At 41.4% G+C, this 24,417-nt stretch overlaps 1 protein-coding gene across 2 annotated transcripts in view; it reads right to left on the bottom strand.

Annotated features, from left to right (window-relative positions):
• Nucleotides 1-837: 837 nt before the first annotated feature.
• ADGRD1 (adhesion G protein-coupled receptor D1) overlaps nucleotides 838-24,417 on the bottom strand; it is a 248,188-nt gene continuing 224,608 nt past the window's right edge. For both annotated transcript variants that reach the window (XM_067539758.1, XM_067539759.1), the window contains 4 exons: nucleotides 11,195-11,321; nucleotides 10,119-10,160; nucleotides 6,077-6,169; nucleotides 838-3,837 (listed from right to left, as the gene is read on the bottom strand). In XM_067539758.1, coding sequence (XP_067395859.1) covers nucleotides 3,742-3,837; nucleotides 6,077-6,169; nucleotides 10,119-10,160; nucleotides 11,195-11,321 — 358 coding nt within the window. In that variant the 3' untranslated portion in view covers nucleotides 838-3,741. The remainder of the gene's footprint in view (nucleotides 3,838-6,076; nucleotides 6,170-10,118; nucleotides 10,161-11,194; nucleotides 11,322-24,417) is intronic.

Below are 24,417 nucleotides of genomic sequence, written 5' to 3'. Positions count from 1 at the left end.
CAACTGGTGCTCCTTGCATCATTCACCTCCTGCTCCATAGCATTATCCCTCCCCGTACACGCCCCCACACTGGTGGAGAGTCTACGTGTTGCCAGTCTCTGTTGGGGAGACAATGGTGTGGGTGTAGAATGGGCTTACAGGAGATCAGAAAGCTTCAAGGTAGGAGAAAGGCCAGGAGCTCCTTGTATCCTGCTAGGGATGTGCAGGGCATGTTCCTGCATTTCTCACAGATCTCTGGCTGGATGCGCAGAGCCATTAGCCCTGCACCATCTGAGCGGCCACTGTTCCCAACTCACTGAGCAGCTTCATGCACCTGGAAATCTCCCCCTTTGTGGGTTTTACCCCAGAAGGTGACACACTGCCCCGCTGTGCTATTTGTCACACCCATTGTCAGAATGAGGGCAAGTACAGCAGTCACTATCCATGATGTAAATGGTATCAGATCATTCAAGCATAACCTAAGATGTGAATGCCATTTGGCCACCCTAGGAATCAATCCTGGTTGGGCTGTTGGAATGACCAGGTTGCAAGAAATAATCCTTCAACAGCAGCCTCAGCAAACAGACTCTTTTCTTAAGAGGAGGCAATGACATTTCCCAGTATATTCTATGGATATAAAGTTTAAAACAAAAACATTGCCTAAATAGTATCTTAGTCATACTAGGCCACATTCTGTGAGTACTTATGGAGGACATCTCATATGAATAAGAATTGATGTGTTTAGGCATCAAGTTGGTACTTCCCTAAGAAACTATGCATTTCCAATATTCTTGATAACCCGTGTGGAAAGAATAAATAGAACAAACACAAGTCTCATTAGAAAATTAAGATGTCTTATTTTATTTGGAAAAAAATTATTACTTCCTTGCAAAGTCATTCTTGCTACATAATCTATTTTAAAACTCACATCTCATTCAATTAAGATTTCATACCATTGAGAAATTGATGCTGTCCTGAAGAAATATTGCAAAAGCTGCCATATACAAGCCCATAAATAAATTGCATGATTTTCATACTTTAAAAGAGTGAGGATAAGAGGAGGGTTTTCTGAAGATTCATTTTGATCATTTCTATTTCAGTACATTTTTTGCATTCAGTAAAACTGTGAAAAATACATCGAGTCAAACAAGATGGGGCTAAACAATATTTATGGTATGTTTGTGTTTATTAGTTTATCAGAAAATAAGAATCAAACAAAAGAAACCCCATTCCCAAACTAACAGAATTACTAATAATGCAGTGTTCTAACTCCTAAACTCACGTGACAGAACCAAGCTATACTACTTTATGTTCAAAATGCACAATTAAAGCATGGGACACAGATTATTTACTGGAAAACATATTGCAGTATCTACAATAGGTCTCAATACACATGGGATAATAAATTTTCACTCCTTATATAATACATCTATGTCATATTTCAAAGTGTTAAAAAAATCATTTTCATGATTCATTGAGTCTATTGATGTATTTTGGGGACCACGTTATATGTTATACCTGGATAAAAAATAGACATAACCCTTTATAATAGATGCTGTTGTACAGTAAGTCAAATGTTATTTTCAAATGGATCTACGATAATCATTGCTACAGGCAGTAACTTGGGGTGACTGCTATAAATTTAGCATAGGAATAATGTTCAAAGTGAGAAAATGGCATAGTGGGAATTATAAATATTTAAAAATCCAGATTTTTTTTTAAAAACCTGTATTTCCTATGACTCATTCACAGAAGCATTTTATTACAAAATAATGATTATAAGAGAAATCGCTTAATAGGGTTAAAATCTATATCCATGGTCAGTTGTTGTTTTTTAAAATTGCTCTAGTATCAAAAATATGTTTAAATATTTTATCAGCACACAACACAGACACCTTGAACTCTGTTATCACAGTACTGTTTTGTTACAACAACCTGCTTCCGTATATTCTGGTAGCTCTTCCTGTTGTATCTTTTGGAACAAACATTCTCTTTCCACAAGGGCCTGCTGTATTTACACAGTTGTAACAATTATTTCAATGCTCAAAGGGCTAAGAACAAGCCTATACACAAGAGCCAATAGAGAGGTAAAGCCACTTCAGTATTTTGCTTTCTTCTTTCCCTGCTTTTACAGTTAGCTGTCTACAAAATAGAATTATTCAGCTCACAGGATGAGAATTAATAAATGGCTGTATTTACAAATATTTATGACAGACAGTGGATCAAATTCTGCTTTGTTATGTCTGTGTGAATCTGGAGTAAATCTGTTTAAGTTAATGTAATAATGTAATAACTGCAGAGTTAGAGACATGGCTGGGAGAAAGCAGATATGGCAGTGATGCCATTTTGGTCAGGACAGTCTCAGATGCTGGAACGGTCTCCGTCTTTGCAAACATTTAGAGCAGGATGCAGGTTTTAGAGGCCAAATTAGCCCCTGGTCAGCCTCAGGATAACAGGGGCAGATAAGTGGTATAAAGCCACCTTTCTCTCTCCTCACCAACCCCCACTGGGTGGATACAACAATAGTGTGACTGGTGATCTGCCTCAGTGTACCCAAAATACTTTCACAGGTGAATTACCTATAGACACAGTCTACAAGAACCAGAAAGACATGGCTCCAATGAAAAGTGGCCACTTTTTTTTTCTCCCATGAAGATACTGAATAATTGTATTAGAAGCAAAAGCTGCTGAATGCTGAATAGTTTAAAACACAAAAGACTGTTTTGAGGTCTGTTTAAAAGATGTATGTAGATAACAATACACAGACCCATCTGCAGTCCTGCTACCTTCACAGTATTTTGTTGTTTGTTTGGAATTCAGTTCTCATTCTGATCAGTAAAAGGAGAAAGATAAGTCACAGTGTGGGTTTTGATTTCTGGAAGCTGCAGGTCAGTTCCATTTGTGAAATGCGCTTGATGGTCAGTTGTTGATTCCAGCTGAAAGACTGAGACAACTAGCTTCTATAACGATTTGTCAGCAGACACAAATCACCATTTAAATGAAACTAACATTGAGAATTGGTGCAGCACCGTCTTTGCCATTTATATGTATTGCAGCTATGGAAAAAGGATTATCTAAAAAGTTAACAATCTCTGTGTGTGTGGAGGGCAGGTGTATGTATGAACACATTGTTTGAGTGTATATAGACACTGTTGCATTGTAACATAGTGTATATCTACTTCACTGGTCCCAAGTCTATCTTGTGGGCTGAATGGCTGGAATTTGCTTTTTCTTCAAGGTCTGGCTTCTTTACAGCATTCCAATAAAATGCCTGTTGGCAGTATGTGTTGTTAATAAGCTTCACTGGCATAAATGGATTACTTAACATATTATATGTAAACAGAGAGTGCAGAGCTAAACAAGAATAGTCCCGTTACAACATCACAATAGGAAGCATTTCATTTGCAGAGCATAAAAATGCATCTTTCCTGAAATACATTACCTTTCGATTTAGATAGCAATAACCTTCCCATCCCTTGTGTTGTCATCATCGCTGACAAAACCATCCAGTGTATATTAGTGCTAGTTGCTCTATAGCTATTGCTAATGGACAAGTGGTAGATTGCGTTACATGCTGGAAGGCAAGCAGATGAGGACTGACTTGTACTTACTCAGCAAAGCAATATGGCAATTTCCAATTAATTAGGCTGTGATTAGAAGAGCAGTTCCTACTGGCATGAACTGTGAGAAAATACTGGGAGGGCACTGTATCAGATGTCCTGAAGGTATGTCTTGATTTTCAGTGAGAGGCTAGGTCTAATGTCAGACGGCTGATAAATCAATCCGATTGGCTGAATTGGTACTCTTGTCCCAGGTGTTCAGCTTTGTAGGAGTTGTACCCGGCCTGTTCCCAGTCATCTCGAAGACAAAATAGTATTGAAACTAGATTTACTTCTTTTGCTAAATCACTATTGATTGGAGGACATGAAAGCCTGAAACATCCATTTAGACTCCAGTAGCATTACCTTAGACTCTTGAGAGCACAAACCATAAAGGAACCATTTAACGTGTATTGTCAGGTATTATTCAGTGATCATTGCCAATCACTTCAGATGCTATCATTTCTAATAGCCAGTTTCTCATAAAATAAATTTCTTTTGCCTCAAGATAACTTAAGCACTCCTTGAGTGGCAGAGAGAAAGAGATACACACACTGATTTGTTTATATAAATGTTCATTCATGAGACGTAAAGGTAGAGGTACTCTGACTGCAGCTGGTTGGAAATGTTCTGATGGAACAGGTTTGCATCATAAAATGCCAATTCATCAAAAAGCAAAATGCTTGACGCAAACGTGTCGCTTTTGACTAGTCTTGTGGTGGAACATAGGCAGAACCTGGCCTGTCGGGCCAGTTTCAAATCTCTCCCTGCCAACTTGCCCAGCTGCTTGGCAGCACACCTGAAGGATTGCCTTGGAGTTGGGACTCCTGACCTTCCAGGATTTGCAGCTCCAGGAAAGCCTTGCCATGGGGATTGGCTCCAGGGTTGGGGAAGCCAGCTGGCGCCCTGGACTGCCTGACTCCTGCAGCCCAGGGAGCCAGCTGCTCTGTGAGTCAGGCAGCCTGGGGAATCAGTTGGCACAGAGGCCCGACAGCCAGGCTGTAGCTGGGGCACTCAGGGTCTCCAGGTTTCCTGACAGAGCTGGGAGTCTGGAAGTCCTGGGACAGACTCAGAGTCAGTGGCTCCAGGGCAGACCCACCATGCATACTGGCCCAGGGTTTCCATAATCTTGGGCCAGCCAGCTCCTTGGACTGCCCCCCAACTGGTTTCCTAGGTTGTGGGAGTTGGGCAGTCTAGGGAGCCACCTACAGTGAGAGTTGGCAAGCCAGCTGGCCCAGGAGACTGGAAGCCCTGGAGTCCCTGGCCCTGGGGGAGTCTGCAGGGGCAGGCCAGCCCTGAAGCCACAGATCCTGTAAGCCTTGCCAGCTGGTGGCTGAAATCGACATGATTACAGAATTTCTGTTTGGTTGAAAATTTTAAAAAACTTGAAATATAGCGAAACTTCTCACAAAACAAAGCTCCTGGGTTTCGACCAGCTCTAACCCTAACCGAAAACGATGGCCATCAGCTGAAGTTAATAGCAAGAATGGTCTTCCAGGGACTGGTCCAAAGCTCGTTGAAATCAATGGAAAGATTCTCATAGACTTTGGCAGGTTTGGATCACGCCCCAAGTTTGTGACGTTTTGGAAATTTTATTCACTGGCTTATCAGAGAACAGAATTCAGTCCTCTGCTCTCAGAATATCTCGTATAGTCACAGCACAACACGTGCCCATTGCAACTGGCTATTTAATACATTGTAGAGCCAGGTGCTAATAAACCCCTGAGCCCCTGGTCGTCTCATCTTTCTTTCCACCGGATTACTCAAGAGCTGGGTAACATTTTTCAGTGAAACATTTTGCCCAAATTTGTGTCATTTTGGGTAAAATGCTTGTCAAAACAAAAAAAGAGAAAAATTTTGGAAATGTCTTTTGAAAAAAAAAAGGTTTCAACATTTTGAAAATGAAACTTTTCAATTTTTCAGGCTACACAAAACTCTGAAGGAGAAGGTGATGTCACCACTGGCCCAGTAACCTTTAGCCTGGTGGCTAGGACACTCACTGGGGATAGGGGAGACTCAGGTTTGAATCCTTGCCCAGGAGCAGGGACCTGAAACCAGGTCATCCCACTCCCAGCGGTGTGTCCTGACCACCAGGCTATCGGCAGTTCTCGGTTGGGCAGCTAGCTCTCCATCTCTTTGGTTGAATCCTGCATCTCCTGCGCCCTGGGTTTGTGAATCTAGCCTTTCACTTCCTTTGCTTTGGTTAAAAATGCTCAAAATGAAACCGTTTCAGGCTGAACAAAATATTTCCTTAGACCCAAAATGAAACTTTTCCAACTTTTTCACTGTTCAACATTCCAAATAAATAAATAGAAATATATATGTGTACACAGAGATACACTTTTTTTTTTTTTTTTACTTGTTTGGCCAAACCAAATAATTCTTTTGATTTTTTCAGAATTGCCAGTGAACCAAAAAATCAGTTATTCACCCAGCTCTGCTCTACAACCCCGCAGCCAGTACAATAGGATAAAAATGGCACAAAAGGGAGTACTTACGATGTCAGAGTTGAAGGGTTTCACATTGATGTTGCGAATTGAACTGCTGGTGAGGGACCACACCTTGGTTTTGTGTTTAAAGGCGGCTCTCACCTTTGGAAAGAGGTAGTAGAAGGCTGTCAGGAAATGATGATCCTAATCTGGTTTTATTCATTACTAAGGTACAAAGTATTATCTTGTAAATGGGGGATTGTTCATATGTATATATTACAATGGAATATTTGCCGTTCTGCTGTGTAATAATAATAGTATCCTGGAGTTCCATTTTATTGGTTATCAGTAGGTCCCTGATCAGATTTGCACATTTTAAAGTAAAAATATAAACTCCGATTGTAACAGCTAAATCTGTACACGTGGGAGGCTTTGCCCCGGACTCTGTGCAGCTCCACAGTAACTCCACAGGCGCACCCCCAGAGGCACAAGGGGCTCTGTGCAGTTCAGCCTGGCCTATCGGGGATCACCTGGAGTTCTATGCAAATCACCGGTGAGCCTTGTGGCCTTTTTTCACTGGATGCAAACCCTGATAATACACATACACACCCATCTCTTTCTCTGATGGGATGATGGGAATTCCTCCTCCAAAACCCCTCCTTGGAGGTTTTCCCATGATGGGAGATCATCCAGGCAGTTGTTTTTTTCCAAACTGCCAGCCCTGCATTTTTTAATAGTCAGGTGCCACTAATGCAACCCCATCACCTTCTCTTTGGCCGCACAGGTGTCTGTGCAGAGAGGTTTTGGCCCAGCATTGTGAGCTTAGTAAATAATTCTGTTGATGGTCGTGAGCCAGACTAGAGGGGGGCAGCCTGCTCCCCCGATGCTGTGCTGGCTCCTTGGGAGTAAAAATGGGAAGAAATGCTTATTTTTGACACTAAAAAGCAGAGGGCTCATGTGAGTTGTTCCAAGGAAGGGATCTGCTGAGCAAAAGGTGCCATCTTATGTAATCACTTTTCCCAGCAGAACTGCAGCATAGCTAAGATGTCAGCATGAGGCTTAGGCCTCACTTATCTAGAGAGCTTGAGTGGGACTTTATAGTGCCTGGACCTTATGCTGGCCAGTCCAGACAGAGGGAAATTTCATACTTTAAGAATAATGTTCCCTTTGCACACAAGGGGTGAAATCTTGGCCCCACTGAACTCAATGAAAAACTTGCTCACCGTTATTGTCCAAATACCCACCACTACACTGGAGCCCTAAGAAAGTACGTCCTCATAGTGACAATATAGGGGTCATATGCCCATGCCACCCATGCTCACCCTTCTCATTCAAACAGCCCCCCTGAAGTCACTGGGAGTGTTCATGTCATTAAGTCCTGGTGCTGTTTTGTTGCTCTCTAAAAGCATTGCCTTTAATTTGGCACTTGAGCATCTGATCACATTCACAGGTGCCAGGGAACAGAATACTCAGTACCTTAGCTACAGCTTTACATGTACCCTTATATTTTTGAACTACATGATGCTTTCCGATGCAATTCAACTCCTCTCCAGTTGGATAAAAAAAAAACCTACATAACCCAGAAATGTCACCTTTGGTGTATGTCAGTTTATTGTGCTATGTTGTTGTGCTTCCATTTTAGAAGGAGGTGACAAAGCAATGAAACATGATTCTTAAATGCTAATGTAGGGTCAATATCAGTATTCCCATTTTATGGGATGGGGAAACTGATGCACAGAGCAAGGACGTGACTGGCCCAATGACCCCAGCATGATAGTGGCAGAGCCAGGAATAGAACCTAGGTCTCCTGAGTCCTGGGCCAGTGGTCTAGTCACTAAGCTATACTGCTCCCCCAGCCATTAAAATCCAGCATGATTTACAACATGCTAATTGTTAAACACTGGTGGAGAAAAGCCAGGAAAATTAACTCTCTCTCTCAGTGGTATGTCAGTCTGTGAGACTTAGTAAATCTGGAGAGAATTAATTATCACTGTATTGATCTGGCACCCGCTGAAGTCAATGGGAGTTTTGCCATTCTGAAAGCAGATGGGAGCCAATGGTTGGGGATTAAAAAAAAAAAAAAACCAAAAAATACAAACCAAAAAAAAAACCCCAAAAAACCATTCTCTTGTTTTCCTGACAGGCACAATTAAAATGAGGGTAAGGTGCTCTGTATGTTTGTAGTTCCTGTGATGCTGTATCTGTACCTTTTTATATTTCTCCCTCTATGATTGCATGCTATAATTGTTATTTATAATCTCCCTCTGCATTTTTTTGTTCTCCTTTTTGCTTTGAAAAAGAAAACAAAAAATAATTGTGGGGAAAAAAGATGTAGTCTGCTCTGTAGTTCCAACACTGCCAAGGTCCTCAAGCAATCTTTTACAGTATTTCTTCATACAAGCCTTATGTATTGCTTGTAAAATCCTATATCTCTGCTTTACCCTGCTGATTTAAAATATTGCTAGAGGTTTTGCTTTCCTATGTTTGGGATTTCCTGTTACACAAAGTTTGGAGAAGTGCAGCATTTTTAGAACCTTTTCAGAAGGTATATTTTACATAGAGACCCACATAAAGACTGTACAGTGGAGCTAAGGAGTAATATTCCCCAAAAGGCAATGGTTCATTTCTGCTGTTTGCCAGGGATTCAGACTCTGAAGTACCAAGTGCCTCTAAGATCACTCAGAGGAATTTATGAATTTCCTTCCTTATTAGGTTTCTGGTGAAAAAGCAGCAAATCAGATATAAAGATCTGGACATCGGGTTGTTTTATCTGAGGGTCAGATAGCCTCTTTCTCTCCATGAACTATCTGAGCACAGGGAACAATAGGTTATTTAAATATTTTTCCTTCTTTACCAGCCCTCCTAGCTTTACACATCAGTGCCTGCTTCTGAGCCCACTGCAGTTAGAGAATTCTCCTAGCACCACGAACTCTTCGGGGCAGAGATTATGATTACATTCAACAGTGGTCATGTTGATGGTGCTCAGTAAATAACTGATGATGGCAAACACTATGTCCTGCCTGCTCCTCCATTAGCAGAGAAGGCCCTTAACACTGCAGAACTGGAGTGGTTCCAATATATACATGTAGCATGGAGGAGAGAGGCATGGGGCAAGCAGAAGAGTGATCAGTAGGTACATGTGCATATGCTGATCCACTGATTAAAACACCCCATGAGGTTGGCAGGGCAATGACAGCGGATTCCATCGCCTCCTTTGATTTACAGTAACAATAGCATGTTGCTGGGCTTTTGTGCTTAATGCCCTGGGAGAGGGGAGCATTCTGGCTGCTCCAGTCCACAGAGAGATTCCCTGTGAGAATAGGCCTGTGCAAGGCCTATTTATCTGGACTAAAGCTTTGGCTCTATAGAAGTCAGTCCAGTGACATGGAAAGTTCCCCCTTGATCCACTGTAAAGACCCTAGCGTCCTGCCAAGAAAAATACCTGGGAAATGTTCTACGCTGGTTTCTCACTAAGAAATGCATGAGTGAGTTCTAAAAGTTTGTGTTGCTGAGACTAATATTTATTTTCCCCCCTGGATCTGAAACCCAAAAATTCTCACTTCAGAAAGGTTGCCCCTAGAATGCTAGCCTCTGTGCATGCCCAAGCAGTGCTTTTTCCCTTAGACGTGAATTCTGATCTGTTTTCCCATACCAGGACATTCAGCCTCTTTAGGTTACCTGCACTAAATGACATACAATGCTACAAAGTGGAGTCATGTGTGACCAGGTATCCTCTGACCCATAAAATCACTGATCGTTTCTCAAACAGAAATGGACAAATATCAGAGACAAGGAAAGTGCCCATAATGGGTTCATTCACTGTTTGTTTTACACCCATAGCATCTGAGTTTTTTATCGAGTTCATACCTTCCTAAAGATTTCATAAATTGTAATGACAGTGACTACATAAAAAACATCCACATTGCTAAGCAACTGTGACTGAGGAATAAAGGGCAGTACTTAAAGCAACATCATTAAACAATGACTTCCTAAAAAATACCAGAGCTGATTTCCAAACTTTATACCATCCTAACAACATTTTAGCATCACTTGGCTCTTGGGTTTACTACAGAAAGAGCTCTTACTGGCTATTTATTGGGGGGAAACATACCTCTGAATTCAGAAGACAGTGAAAAAGGAAGATGAAAAATCCCTAAAATGGAGGGAGGAAAGGATAATATTAGAGGTTGTTACTTGAAATATTGCACTAAGCATGTGTGGAATAGTCAGAGTTTTACAGTTAAGCATGAATGAGTAAAATTCTTCCCTAAATTAATCAGTTACAACATTAGGCTACTGATAGGACTGGTCAACAAAATTTCCATGTAAGCTTTTTTTTTTTATTTTTAAAAAAAATGAGTTTTCAACAAAATTTTCATGGAAAGTGTCTTCTTCCAATCCAAAAACTTAAATATCAATAATGTTTTAGTTGTCGGCAGTCAAAAAGCCCTCGTTCAGCCAGATCTAGCGGGGACCCTGTGATGTACTCTCTGTTTGATTATCTCTGGAATTCGTTTGTGAGATGACCAAAAAATTTACAAGTGCTGCTTTTACCTCTCTGATTCAGGAAAGAACTTAAACACACCCTTAATTGTATGTCTGTACTCAAGCACCTGCTTATAGTTAAGCAGATTGTTAAGTCCTTTCCTGGCTAGGAATGCCTTCTTGGATCAGGGTCCTTCTACCTTGCCGTTCTATCATAAGTGCTGTGTGCTGGATCAGTGGGCCTCTTTCCTACTAGCCTTTGCCAAATGCAACACATGACCCTGTTGCTCAATCTGCTGTGATCTACCCAGCCACTTAAGACTGTCTTATTTCGCTCATTCTGGATCGCAGAATCTGAAGTTGACTTTAGAACCCTGAAAAATGTCAGCGGTGCATCCACTGTAGAATCTAGTCCTTGATCCCTCATTCTGGAAAATGAACTTTGAATAAACTCTGTCGAGGGCAGTGTTCAGTCCCTGTTTATCTGGTGGCTGTTAGAGCCCTCACTTAATTGCTCAGTATTTTCACTGTCTAGGCACAGACTGGAGAAATACCATTGATTGTACAGGCTTATGATATAAAGGGGATGGAAGGTCAGAAAAATGCATACAGATTAAAACATTGCTAAAGATCTGTCAGCTGCAAGCTTGCAGTGTTCTATAGCTCTTTCATGAGTCTACAGAGCCTGCACTCTGTACTTACTTGCAAGGAATTGAATATTGCAAACATGTACTGAAATACTATAGCATGGTCATTGACAGCTAGAACTCCAAAGATCCACGAACTTCCCAAAATAGGTAACAATACAGCAACTGCCTTAGCTGTCAACCTGAAAGATAAAATAAGGACAGGAAATTTAACAGAGCTGCCAGGCAAACGTAGGTTTTTAACACATCTGAGGGGAGATTCTATCAATTATTTCTTGGCACACAAGTGATGCAAAAAAACCCGCAACAACTTCTCAAAAACAACACCATGGGGTTGTTGCTCAAATGTATTGATAATACATGAATGATTAGCCACGTCAGCTTTTGATCACCGAAAAAAAAGGAAGTAGATCATATTCATGTTCACAGCACATAGAAAGAACTTCATCAGTATTTTTCTCAGAAGTCAGTACATAAGAAAGCATTGGTTGCACTTAAATAATATAGTGATATCTTCAAGTTATATAGTACTTTTCGTCTCCAAGGATTCCAAGATGCCTGACAGACTATGGGAAATCGAAGCCCACTGAACTTAGGGAGACTACTCATGTAAAGTGCTCGTCTATTTATATATAAGAAGAGAGGATTGATGGTCCAGAGGACAAAGTTAGCACCTAGACCAGGAGATATGGGTTTAATTCCCAGCACCACTAGAGACTTCCTCTGTAAACTTGGGCAAGTTGCTTAGTTTGTCTGGCCCAGATCCTCAAAGGCATTTAGGTACCTACCCTCCTATTGAAATCAATAGGAGTTAGGTGCCTAAAATGCTCTGAGCTTCATTTCCTCAGCTGTAAAATGGAGATACCAGCACTTCCCTACCTCACAGGGATTCTGGAGGATCAATTCATTAAAGATGATGAGGCACTCAGATCCTGTGGTGATCAGGGCTGTGCAAGTACCATATTATTTTATTTTACTAATAAAATATAAATAATATGAATACTAATACATATTTTAATAAAACAATAATGAGCTAATAATATTTTAATTAAAATAATAAATAATATAAATACTCATAAATATTTTATTATTTATTAGTATTGTAGTAGTGCCAAGGAGCCCTAGTCGTGGACCAGGACCCCATTGCGCTAGGCGCTGTACAAACACAGAGCAAAAAGACAGGTCTTGCCCCCCAAGGGAATTTAAACCTAAATATAAGACAACAGATGGACACAGACCGAGATCAGAATCAGGCCTTATGTCTCAGTATGTACAGCCTTCTAAATTAGGGCCCAATGGTGTGAGGCACAAGATGCTTTCAATCTCCAAAAGTCTTTTTTCAGTGCATTGTTCTTTCTCTACTTCCTTGAGGGATACTGACTCTCAGCAATGAAATGTACCATAGAAACTTCCATGTGTGCACGTAAACAACCATACTGAATGTGGCAGCAGCTGTAATAGCACTGAGCACTAAGCACCTAATCTGTTTCTAAGTATGGAAAGAATGAGAACAGCTCACTCCATCTGCATTCACTTAAAACAATATATAACTTTGCAGTTAATTTTTCTGTTATTTCTACTTGGTGAAAGTTGGTCTAAGTTGGAGTGAAACCAGGTAGCCTGTGAAAATGTGCAGAGTAACTTAATCACAACCCTCTTCCTCCCAACAAAAGAGTCAGTGGCTACATGCCTGGCCCAGCGCTTTGGGTAATCAGCAAGTATCCAGCGTGAGCATGCTCATTCAAAACTCCCATGGAAGTCATTGGGGCAAAGCCTCCTTGTTCTCTCCATGGGCACAGAAGCCTATTAGTCAACTGGCACCTGTGGAGTTCTGTTATGCAAGGTGGGTGGATATAGGGGATTTGCATACCCTGTGCCTTAAATGACTGAAATGATACCAAGGACCAGATGTTCCCTTCCATTGGCAGAGGGAAGCAATGCAGGTTGAACTAGGATGGGGAGAGTGGAAGTGGAGAAAAAAGGGCTCCCTCTCCCCTCGGTTGTCTAAGTCCTAGCAAAGGCACGTGGTCCCAAGTCCCTAATGCAGGTGAGTAATCCAACCCCTAGATAGCATTGCATTTAAATATGTGCTTAAATGTAAGCACATGATTAACTCCTATTGAGGCCAATGGGATTTAAGCACATGCTTAAAGTTAAGTTCTTTACTGAACTGGGCATGTGGTGAAGTTGGGGATCAGTAGGTCTGGATGGGGGCATACTGTGTGTGGGAAACGTGGAGCAAAGGATCAGCCCATCCTTTCAACAACTGCATGGCACAAGAGCTTGCAGCTTGCTAGTAGGAAATCCTTGCAGGAGATAATGTTGTATCAAGCAATATTAATTTCCCCTTTGCACTGTCTACCACTTTGGTGGGGCTAGGGTGCAGGTGCAGGAGAGAAACGCCTATAGCTGCATATCTTTTGGGGGGGCAAGAATTCAAGATGATTACAGAAAACAGGAGAACAATGAGGCTGCTGTGTAGCACAATTCAATGGAAAAAATCTCTTTTTAAATACTGAGAGCCAAGTCACTTGGTCATCTCAGTGACTCAAGTAAACAAATCATTTATGTCTTTAATTAGAAGAATATGTAGAAACACGGAATGGGGTTCAGAAAACACTGCTGGAAAATATGGGTCAGAGAAGAATGCCTGGATTTCTTAACATGTATTTATTGATGAGAATCTTGGTGTCCTTGGCCACAAATATTTAAGTACAATTCAAATTTGATTCTGCAAAGAGTTTGTCAGCCAAGAACTGAAGGAATACAATAAACCCTGAGTACTATTATTCACTTACAAGATACATTCCAAAGAATAGGGTCTTAAGAGCAACTTGATCAATGGTGCAGGATTATTTCATGATGCAAGGATGATATTTTTTCCCAAGGTTAAAGTCCAGCAACCCAGGAAATATTTCCCACTGACATATTGCCAAGGGCCCAGATCCTGCAATGAGCTCTTGTGCAAAAAAAGAAAACCAAACAAAAACCCTGTGACTGGGCTGAGCCCCACTGACTTCAACGAGCGTTCACCTGCATAGAAGTCATTGCAGGAGGCGGGTCTCAAACATGTAGAAAATGGAATACGGGCATTTAGATTTCTTGACGTTTTAGATCTGATAGAGCAAGTGACTTGTATGCCCAATATAGTTACAGGTGAAAAACACTTTCCATTATAAACCCCTCACTCTTACCTTTCTGCTCTCACACCCATCTGATTGTATGAAATTTGCCTTTTGAGATAAATTTATCCTGGTTTGGTTTCCTCCCAGTGGTGAGTTTGTTTTAATTTTTATTTTAAGTTTGAGCAAAATGACTTTAGCCATATTTGGAGTCATTGGACAGCAACAAATATACTTTTCCCATTTCAAAACTATTCTAAACTCACTATCCAAACAAAGCTTCAATAATAGTCAATGACACGTGAAAACTGAAATTTGCGCTAGACCTAATTTTCACTGAGTACTAGTCATTTTTGGCCAGACTGACAAAGGTGCATAGTCACCTACAGAAGCATCAAAGCAGGGTAGATGCCTAATTCCTATTGACAGTCAACAAGAGTTAAATGCTCTATTCAAGTAGGTGCTTTTATAAATCCCTATCTATTAGGCATCTATCTTCTTCTTTAGGCACCTAAATACTTTTGTAAATCTGGCCCTTTGTTTTTAAAAGGTTTTGATTTAACAAAGATCACAGGCCTTTAAAAACGGAACACTGACCATTTGCAATAGAAAAATGTATGAGGGCAAGACCACTAACTAGGGACTGCACTCTGTACATGTGCATATTTTTAGGAGCACATCCTTTTAAACCTGGTGCTGTTAAAGGGTGAAAATCTACCCAGACAGAGGATCAGTACAAGGTCTATGTGTCACTTAAATCCTATTTAAGATCTATTTGCTTAAGTGGTGCATAGATCTTATGCCAGTCTGTTGCCTGGGTGAATTTCACCTTAACTGTGAATGACTGATTCAAGGAGTTAGGAGTTTCACTCACCAAGCTAGGAGTTTGGCTGCATTTTTCCTTTGACCTTTCTTATTTTGTCTTCCCTCCCCCCACTCCCTCAAACTTTGTTTCATTTCTGCTTTGACCTTTTAAAAAAAAAACACAGGAAATTAAATGCAAAAAGTTGCATCAAGGTCAAAAAAATTCAGAAAACGCAAAAAGATAGAGGTCCCCTAGCTATGTTGCTTCCAATGCATTGCACATATATGTTGGTTTTTATTCCTGTTTTTCTGGCTATATGAATAGTTTAGGAGACTAGCCCTAATCACTTAAAGCATACAGCACTGCCAATACATGTCGCTTTTGGAATCTTAGCTGGTGTTTTAATATTCAGATTGAACAACCTTAACAATGCATCAACACGGTCCTTTCGATTTTATGCTGTCTATGTAGTCTGGTAACCAGGATGACCTAATACTGAGTTTGATATCTCAAGAAACTGACTGGGAAAGCCTAATTTCTCTTCCCCAGCTGTGCTGGATGACAATAAGTAATGTCCTGTTCAATTAATAGAGGGCTAGGTTGTCTTTTACCTCTCGTGCAGAGAAAGAGACGGCACGTAGTTGTCCCATCCTAGGAGCAGTCCAGGTAAGGAGTGCCTCTCAGAGGTACAACCCCAGGGAGGAGTTAAATATCCTATTTTCCCATGTCAGTAGCAGATCACTGCTCTCCCTGACCTGTTCAAATGTAGCATCTTGTGCAAGAGGGGGAATATAGGTCAAGGGGAGTAGATTCACAAAGGGATTTAGGCACCACTGGTATTCAAAGAACTGCCACTTAGCTGCCACCACACCCTGTAGGAGCCTACACTCACTCAGCACCTAACTTTTGCAATGTTCCTTAGGTGGCTCTGTTTCTGTCTCTGAACATGCGCATTGCAGCCCCTCACCAGGTGTTTGGCTGCCTTACCTCAGTCCGCTGCATGAACCAGAAGACAGGCGTTCCTCTTCCTAACACACTTATGGGGCTCTGAGCATCAGATATCCCACAGCCCAGCAGTTAGGGCACTCACCTGAGAGTTGGCAGATCCCTGTTCAAATCTCTTCTCTCCCTCAGGCAGAGGGCGCACTTCAACCTGGAGTCTCCCAAATCCCAGGTAAGTACCTAACTGCTGGGCTACAAGTTAAGAGGGAGGTCCTCTTCCCCCCTCATTCAGGCAAGAAAAACTGTAGTTGATTAACTCGAAGGTAGGGTTTGCAGCTGAGAATCCCAAGCTGAGGGGGGCACCTCCCTGCAGCCTGGATTTAGAAGCCAAACTCCCTGAGAGGGGCCTGACTTAGGACATTCCCTGTTCCTTGGCATCTCCCATTGGCTAGCTTAGGCGGGGAGCCATCTAGCCTGCTGGCCTTTGTGAATCCCATTCTGAGACACCTGCCTCTCCCCATTCATCATTTAGGAAGCCCAAGCATGTGAATCCCAATGAGTGTCTAGGTGCCTAAAAGTTAGGCATGGCCATGCTGAGCATAGTTAGTTCCTTGGTGAATTTAGCCCTTAACTCCTCTTCTTTCTCCCCATGCTTGCAGTAGAAACATGGGTTGGCAGCATAAAGGGAGGACTTACTTGCCCTTAGACCTCTGCATGGTCACATACTCTAGGTGATGACCTGGCCCATAGAATTTTAGAAGCCACATAAGGGTTTAGTTCTCACACAAACTGATAAAAGTTCCATAACTACTGCTCTCTCGCAGACTAGCTGCATTCAACTGTCTTTGCTTCCAACATCTGTGTGGGTGTGGTGATCAGCCCTGGAATGAACTGATTGGGAGCAAGACAAAACTGGCACTGAAGGGGAATTTGCTTTTGTTCTTCCTCTGTATTCTCTGTTTCAATTTTCTTTTACACAACTATGTACCAATTAGTCCTTCATTAAACAGGTGACTTCTGGACACCGCAAAGCTATTTTTTGGTCTGATTACATTTTTATATTCAGTCTATGTTTCACAGCCTTTGGATTATTATTGTTTGTGCACAGTGTATCTATCTATCAGCCGGTTCTACAGCTAGGAATGTTTCTCACTGTGTCAAAATGATAACAATCTGTTTGGACGGATTGCAAGTTTCACAGAAGGCGCAAGCTGTGCAAAGCATTGTTCAGCAATAGCTGCTTCAGTGTGGGCTGATTTAATTCCTATGCTTAGCCAAAAGAATGGATTTGACTTTTTAAAAGAGCAAACAGCAATGAATCTACACTATATAGGGCCACCATGCTGCAATTGGCTCCCTTACAATCAATGGGGCTCCTTCAAGATAGCTGCTGGCACCTATGCAGAACCCATTCACTGGAACTACCTTTATGACTCCTGCAGAATCAGGGTCCAGGTACTGAGAAAGCATCCTTTCAAACCGCACCATGGACTTGCTGCCACCTTTCTGTTCTTTTCCTTCACACATTTGTCACACTGTTGTTGCAAGAACAGTCTTCTTTATACTTCCTGATGCCTCAATCAGCCTTTCCTAGTCTTTCCGTCTAACTGACTCTCCATCTCTTTAAATCTCCATCTAAAAAAAAAATCTTGTTTCCTTTGCCTTCTCTTCTTAGGGGCCAATCCTGTAACCCTTACTTAGGAGAGTAACCTTACTCATCTGAGTCATCCCTCTTAAATCTTTTTTTACTCTCTGGTTCAATTTAACGTTAAACTTTGCATAGCATCCAGTCCTCGCATGATCTTCAGCTGCTGCTAACTGGTGTCGCTCCAACAAGTCAATGGGACTACACTGATTTATACCAGCTGAAATCCTGGTCCCCAAATTCTAATCAATAGGAACATGAAGGAAGATCCTGGAGCCAATGTAATCTGTCATAGCTCCACTGATGGCAAGGTGTGCGAGAAATGTAGGGGTCAGGCCTTTTGGGATATCATTTGTATCAACAGTAGGATATGAAATAAATGTTCAGTCTTAGCTATTAAATTCATTGGGACTTTTGCCAAGGAACAGGGCTGGACCTTATAGTTTTATTATATTTGCAATTGGTTTGGAACAATTCTATACACTATAGCGTTCTTCTTTCCCTTATTTCATTTTTCCCCATTGCTCTGAGCACACTGTCCATGTCAAATACTGAGGTGTGAACTAGCAGCCCGGAGGAAGAAACTTTACAGCTTGCAGGAAGCAAACTGTATTGCTTTTAAGAATGGGGTCTATAACTCACAAATCAGTTTTATTGGTTATATATGGGAGCTAATCCTTTTAAGGCATCTGACCTCCACAACTTCAGACATCCTGTCTGCTAAATTAGGGACTAAATTCAGACCCATTAACCAAGATAATATAAATAGTGGGAGGAGGTATTGTCTATAAGAGCAGACACTTTTCCATAGCAAGTCACACTATTACTTTGAATGAATGAATCTTTTAACTGAATTTTCTCCTTTTGTGATTTACTTCACACACCCACCACTAGCAACTCTCAGATCTATCCTTTGTGTACAAACAAAATCTCACAGAGTTCAGATTAATACTGGAGGGAGATGAAGTTGGACTGTTCCCAATTTGCTACAACTTGCGATCACCAAACTGTAACCTAAGACCTGATTAAATGCTACAAAACAAACAGTTTGCAAACTTTCATTCACAGTCTGAACTGCTGTTCAATTCAACTGTTCTTACCTCCCCACTGATGCGGGAGGAATGGCTATTCTTCCAAGAATGGAAGTCATGAGTGAACAAGAGTATTTTATTGTTTACTATTTGGTATTCAATCATCTAGTCAGGGAGCAAAATCACCTACCATAAACAGTCCAACTGAACAGTACTAGAACAACCCATTTATTGGAAATCGTTTGAGCAAACTAGCCAGTGTGTTGCTACAAACACATTCACAGAAATGTGGATAGATTTATGAACAATTTGGACCTGAGCCAGAGTTAGTTGACCTCAACGGGCATCTTTGGGATCAGGCCCTTTGTGACCCAATAATAAAAAAAAAAGCTAAATTGACACACAAAATTAGTCACAATGAGTAACTTGACAGGCTCAAGGAATGTGATCTAGTGGCCAAAAGACAGACTTGAGAGTCAAAATTTCTTGGTTCTCCTCCGACCTCAGTAACCAAATCATTTACCAAGTCAACTGGAGCATCATTTTCGGAAATGAAATTAATCTGTGAACTCCAGAAGGCTGACCTTGTGCAAATTTCTATGCCTCTGTTTCCCCTCACCTGTGTCTATTTAGCCTGTAAAGTCCATGAAAAAAGACTGACTCATCATGTGTGTATATCCAACTCCTGGAGTCCTTGTCTCTGTGGGGACTTCTAAGCACTGCAGTAATACGAAGAATAACCATATATGAAGTCACTGGTAGCTGCAGATGCTCAGAACTTCTGAAAATCAGGTCCTTGACTTCACTATGCGTCCATTTCCCATCTGTAAAAGGGAGATGGTGATATTTCCTACTTTGCAGGGATGCTGTGAGACTTAAATTAGTAATGTTTGTGAACCACTGTAAATCCTTTGCTTACTGCATGTTAGGGTCCAGTCCTACAGCTTGTGCTGTTGAAAGGTGCTGTTAGTACAAATTATTATAGCTTTTAACTGCAAAGAATCTTTCCTATGCTGGACCTGCTCCTGAAATTTTTTTTTTTTTTTTTTTTTTTGTGGAGGCTTTGTGAACAATAGCCAGCATTTTACAAAGGAGCCCCAGAGGAAAGCAGATGCTCTGCGGAAGTGTTGGCTGTTCCTGTACAGCTTCCAGAAACCTAAAGCTGTTTTTAGCATCCAGTCCAACAAATGAAATAAAAAAGGTTCCTTCATGCAGCTGGAGTCTGGCTGGGGGGGAAATAAGCTGCTTTTCTCATAGCTGCCATTAGTTCTTTGGTCTGCACTCTGTAGTTGAACTACAATGTATTATATTTTTCTGATATGTAGTGTAATGTGCAGCTTAAGGACCCCTTCCGTGCTGATTTGCTAATGACAAACATTTTGGCATTCCCAAAAATGTTATAGAATGTATTTCGATAGGAATACAAGGTTGAGAGTGCAGAGAGGAGGGGAAGATACTGGGCATTATAAGTGAGATAATCAGAACTTAAATGACTTGTTCAGGGTCACACAGTAAATCAGTGGCAGAGATGGGAAGAGAACCCAGATCTGCTGACTCTGGGCTGCAATAAGGCATTTCCCTCCTCCTCTCCAGCTGAAGCCATGAACAGAATATCAAACACTCAGATTTACTGTCCTGGTTGGCTGGATTTTTAGGGGTTCGCTCCCTGGGCAAATCCTTTCTCTGAATTGGGATTTTTCCATCTCTTTTTCTATTGCTCAGCTTTTCTGACATCATCTCTCTTACTGCTCTTGAGCCTCTATATCGCTCCCTGCATCTTGGTCACTCAAATCTAAGACTGCCCCTCCTTCTTCACCAACCTTTGCTTTTGAAGAAAGGTGCAAGAAAAGACTGAAAACCCTAATCTCATAGCATGAGTTTGTTAAGCTTCCAACAATAGGGTTTTGTTGTGGTGTGATGACGGGGGTTGATGACGTCTCCTATTTTGGGTCTTTGTGCCACACTGTATGCTTTAGACAAGAGTTTCCAGACCACAACACGCAACGTCTTGCATTGTTGTGAATGAGGTGGAAGCGGGAAGAGGTCTCCACTCACAGGGAGCTGAGCCCTCTTGAAAATCTGGCCATATATTTATGCTTTAAACGGTCAAGAACTATGTCTGTGTCTGTATCATGTTTGCCATCATGCCCCATCTCTATTTGATCATCACTTGAGTCATTGAATCAGCGCCAGGGTAACTGAGCTTATATCTCCCTGTCCCCCTAATGACCACTGCAAGAAAGGGCAATGCAAAGCCCTTCAGGTTAGATGCTCACTTAAGGTTTGTCTAGCATTGCGTTGGGCTACCACTGGAATACCACTTTTAGCATATGATCAGTTACAGCAAATCTGTACTCAATGATACAGTTCTTGAAAACAGACTGTCAGGCGGATTGTGTATTGCATAGCAACGTGTTTGATTAATTATGAGTCCAAATAATGTGCAATCGTGAGTGCAAATAACATGGAAAAGTTCATTAGGAAACTTGAAATTGGGTGATGGAAGTGTGAACTCCCCTAGCAGCTGACACTGATGGCGGTGGTGAGAAGCCAGAGTAATCAAGTGCTCAGAAATGCCCAGAAAAACAATTTTTAACAGGACAGGTCCTGCTCTTCAGAATGCTGAAGGTTTATTAATTTCCCCATGCACTCATTGTTTATTGCCCCAGTTTGATTGTTTTGCCCCTCTTTGAAAGCTATCACTGGAACTGCTGCCTGGGGAGGTAGCAAATAAAAGAAAGAGGACAAGAAGAAGTTAACCTCTTCCCCCTTGGGGGCTCTTTATTCTTCACAGGGAAGTAGGTGTGGGGGGTGGGAGGGAGGGTTCCATTTATTGTTAGAAAACTGAACTGAAATGTTTCAGTGGGTCATCTTGCTTTTTAATCTTCTAGGAGGCAATATGTGTAATTATTATTAGTCATCTTGTTGCCACAGGCTGATTATGTCTTGCAGAGCATGCACTCCAGAGTGGTACAGCATTTCTTTTATCAGTCCAGATAACAAAAAGCATACAAGGTGATTTGTTTGCATTAAAGTACAGTACTTAGGTTATATTGCATAGGATCTGTGTCCTCTTGATGCTTCTGGGATGGGCAAGTAGCCTTGGGATAGTAAGGGTTGAAGAACTGGGCCCAAAATCATTAAATCAATTGGGAGAGCTGCTCGGTAAAGGCAAAGCACCTGAGCACCAATTTAAATCTGGTTTATTCATCACAAATCTCATCACAGAACCATAAAGTTAGATAGGGAAACAACATTTTAGGTTATCCAGTCCATCGCCCTTACCCCATCTCTGCAGGATAGTTCCATGCAATACATTTCTTCCTTGCTTTATCCCATCTAATATCAAAAGGTTTCAAGGTGAAGCATCTATCTCAGTACAGTTCCCTATCCATTCTCTATTGTCTGGATGTATTCTCAGTTTGAAGCACAAATCTATAGCAGCTCGATTCTTACAAATTTTAATTATAGTAAATTGGCAAAACCTCCATGAGTCATCTTGAAAAGATATCCTGAAATTAGACCCATTGTGCTACTTACAGCTGGTCTGTTTACAACCATCTGATCTTTTTTATAGTTGTTATATCATGCAGTGCAAATCTTTGTTTTCCAGCTTCCATGCAGTAAACCAGAATGATAGACGCAGAGTTAATAAAATGGGCTTGGCAAATTATAGATTTGAAAAAAATAAATAAAGACCTCTTACTGCTCTCCTTTCTCCTTCTAACAAATAGGGTGTGATTGTGAAGCCATTACCTTTTACAGGGGCACTTGCAATTTGAAAGCATTTTCAGCTGACATCAAACCTAACAATGAATGACACAGGTTGTAGCACAAAGGGCATGATGAAAAATACCATAAGACAGGGACCCCAAGCCAGATTCAGAGGAGCCATGAATGATAGCGTAAGTTAGACACCCTTACGGATCAACTGAGATCCTTTACAGCCACTTAGTCATGTGCAAGGGAGTTCGAAGTCTGTGTAGCTTACACACTGCGGAGCTGGGAAAAGGTGTCTATTAAAGCCGGATGGGGCCTTTCTTAATTTGCATATCTTACACTGTCCTAGTAGATGATTGTCTTGTTACACTCCTCTCTTCTGGCCCCCTCCTTGTGTGGTCAATTTTAGGCTCTCGTGCTCAGACACAGTTAGAGGCAATGGACTAAAGTCATAAGTGATGCGTAAGGGGGGGGATGGTATGATGCACAGTAAGAAGCTGTGAGCCTGTGAGACTGAGTAAGGTAGAGGAAGTTTAAGTTGGTGAAATAAGCACACTAAGGGGGGCTAGAAGATGCAGGTCACACCAATTTAGACTCATTTATAGAACTTGTGTACTCGGCCCTCTGGGCCTCATTCTTTACTCAGGCCAGTTTTACCTTGGTGCGTAGTATTGGTTTCAGTGGACTTACTACTGATTTACACTTGTGGAAGTCAGAGAAGCCAGGCTGATAGAAATCTCATAAGGTATGTCTAGACTGTGATAAAAGATCCACAGCAGGGCCATGATTGGTCCAGGTCAGCTGACTTGGGCTTGCGGGGCTCAGGTTGTGGGGCTAAATTGCAGTGTAGATGTTTGGGCTGGAGCTAGAGACCAGACTCTAAACCCCCACCAAGTGGGAGGCTCTCAGAGTGCAGGCTCCAGCCCAAGCCCAAAATGTCTACACTGCAATTTTTAGCCCTGCAGCCCAAGCCCCATGAACCTCAGTCAGCTGACCCAGGCTCTGAGACTCGCAGGGTTTTTAATCGCAGTGTAGACAAACACATAGTAAAGATATTTCACATTGTAATCAGAGAAGATTGCATAGACAATGCCAGACTATGTGTCTTATGCCTCTCTTACTTCTCCTACTCGGTTGATTAGTAACTGAACTAGGGGATTGTTTCAGAACAGCAGAGTCTGTTGAAGTAACAGACAGAGAAAAAAGCCTCACAGCAAAGCATCAGGAAGGTGTTTATTGGAAATCTATAGGTTTAGCAAATGTTTCTGTTTCTTACCTTGCGGTCAACGATGCTCGTAGTTTAAGACCAATATAGTACCTATCACTTGGGCCTGGGCCTGGGCCTGACATTTTTGCATTTTCTGTGCCCCCACCCACAGGAGCTGAACTCTGAAAATGACCTCTTGACCATAACAGCCTCAATCATCCTTATTAATGCAATGATATCAACAGAAAGGTTGGTCTCTCATTTCCATGACAACAGCACCAGTAAATAGCAAAGATACCAAGGTCAGCAATATCAACTGACAAAGAAAGGAAAGTAATTTTCTATGTAATGGGTTATATGAGCTTTAGCTGCAGTGCTGGAAAACGATTAGGCATATATTAGCTTGAACTCTTTCTTTTTTAAGTGTACATAAGGAAAAAAAGGAACTGTTGGAACAGTCGTAGCTTGGCATCCTATTTTAGCTTGGCATCCTATTTTAGCTTGGCATCCTATTCCTGAAAACAATCAATACCCAGTGCTTCAGAGGGTGACACATACTCACCTAAATACACCTAACTGTGCAATACTGTAGCATGTAAAGAAGGTTTTTCTTCTTAGCCCCAGCTCTTAAAAAACATTACAGAAATAGGGATTTATAGTTTTTATCTTATCTATTTTAGCATCTGCAGTTACACCAGCTAAGTTACTCATAGAAATGTCTAATGTTTTTGAACTTTTATGAGCTATTTGCTTCAATAAAATCATGCAGCAGAGAGTCCCACAGGTTTTCTTATTTTGCGACCAAA

This window comes from Emydura macquarii, unplaced genomic scaffold (assembly GCF_026122565.2).
Source record: "Emydura macquarii macquarii isolate MOO-44397 ecotype Brisbane River unplaced genomic scaffold, CSIRO-AGI_Emac_v2 contig_554, whole genome shotgun sequence".
NCBI classification, from domain to species: Eukaryota; Metazoa; Chordata; order Testudines; family Chelidae; genus Emydura; species Emydura macquarii.
Note: the sequence above shows the minus strand (reverse complement) of the source record. Positions and strands in the feature narration are given on the sequence as shown.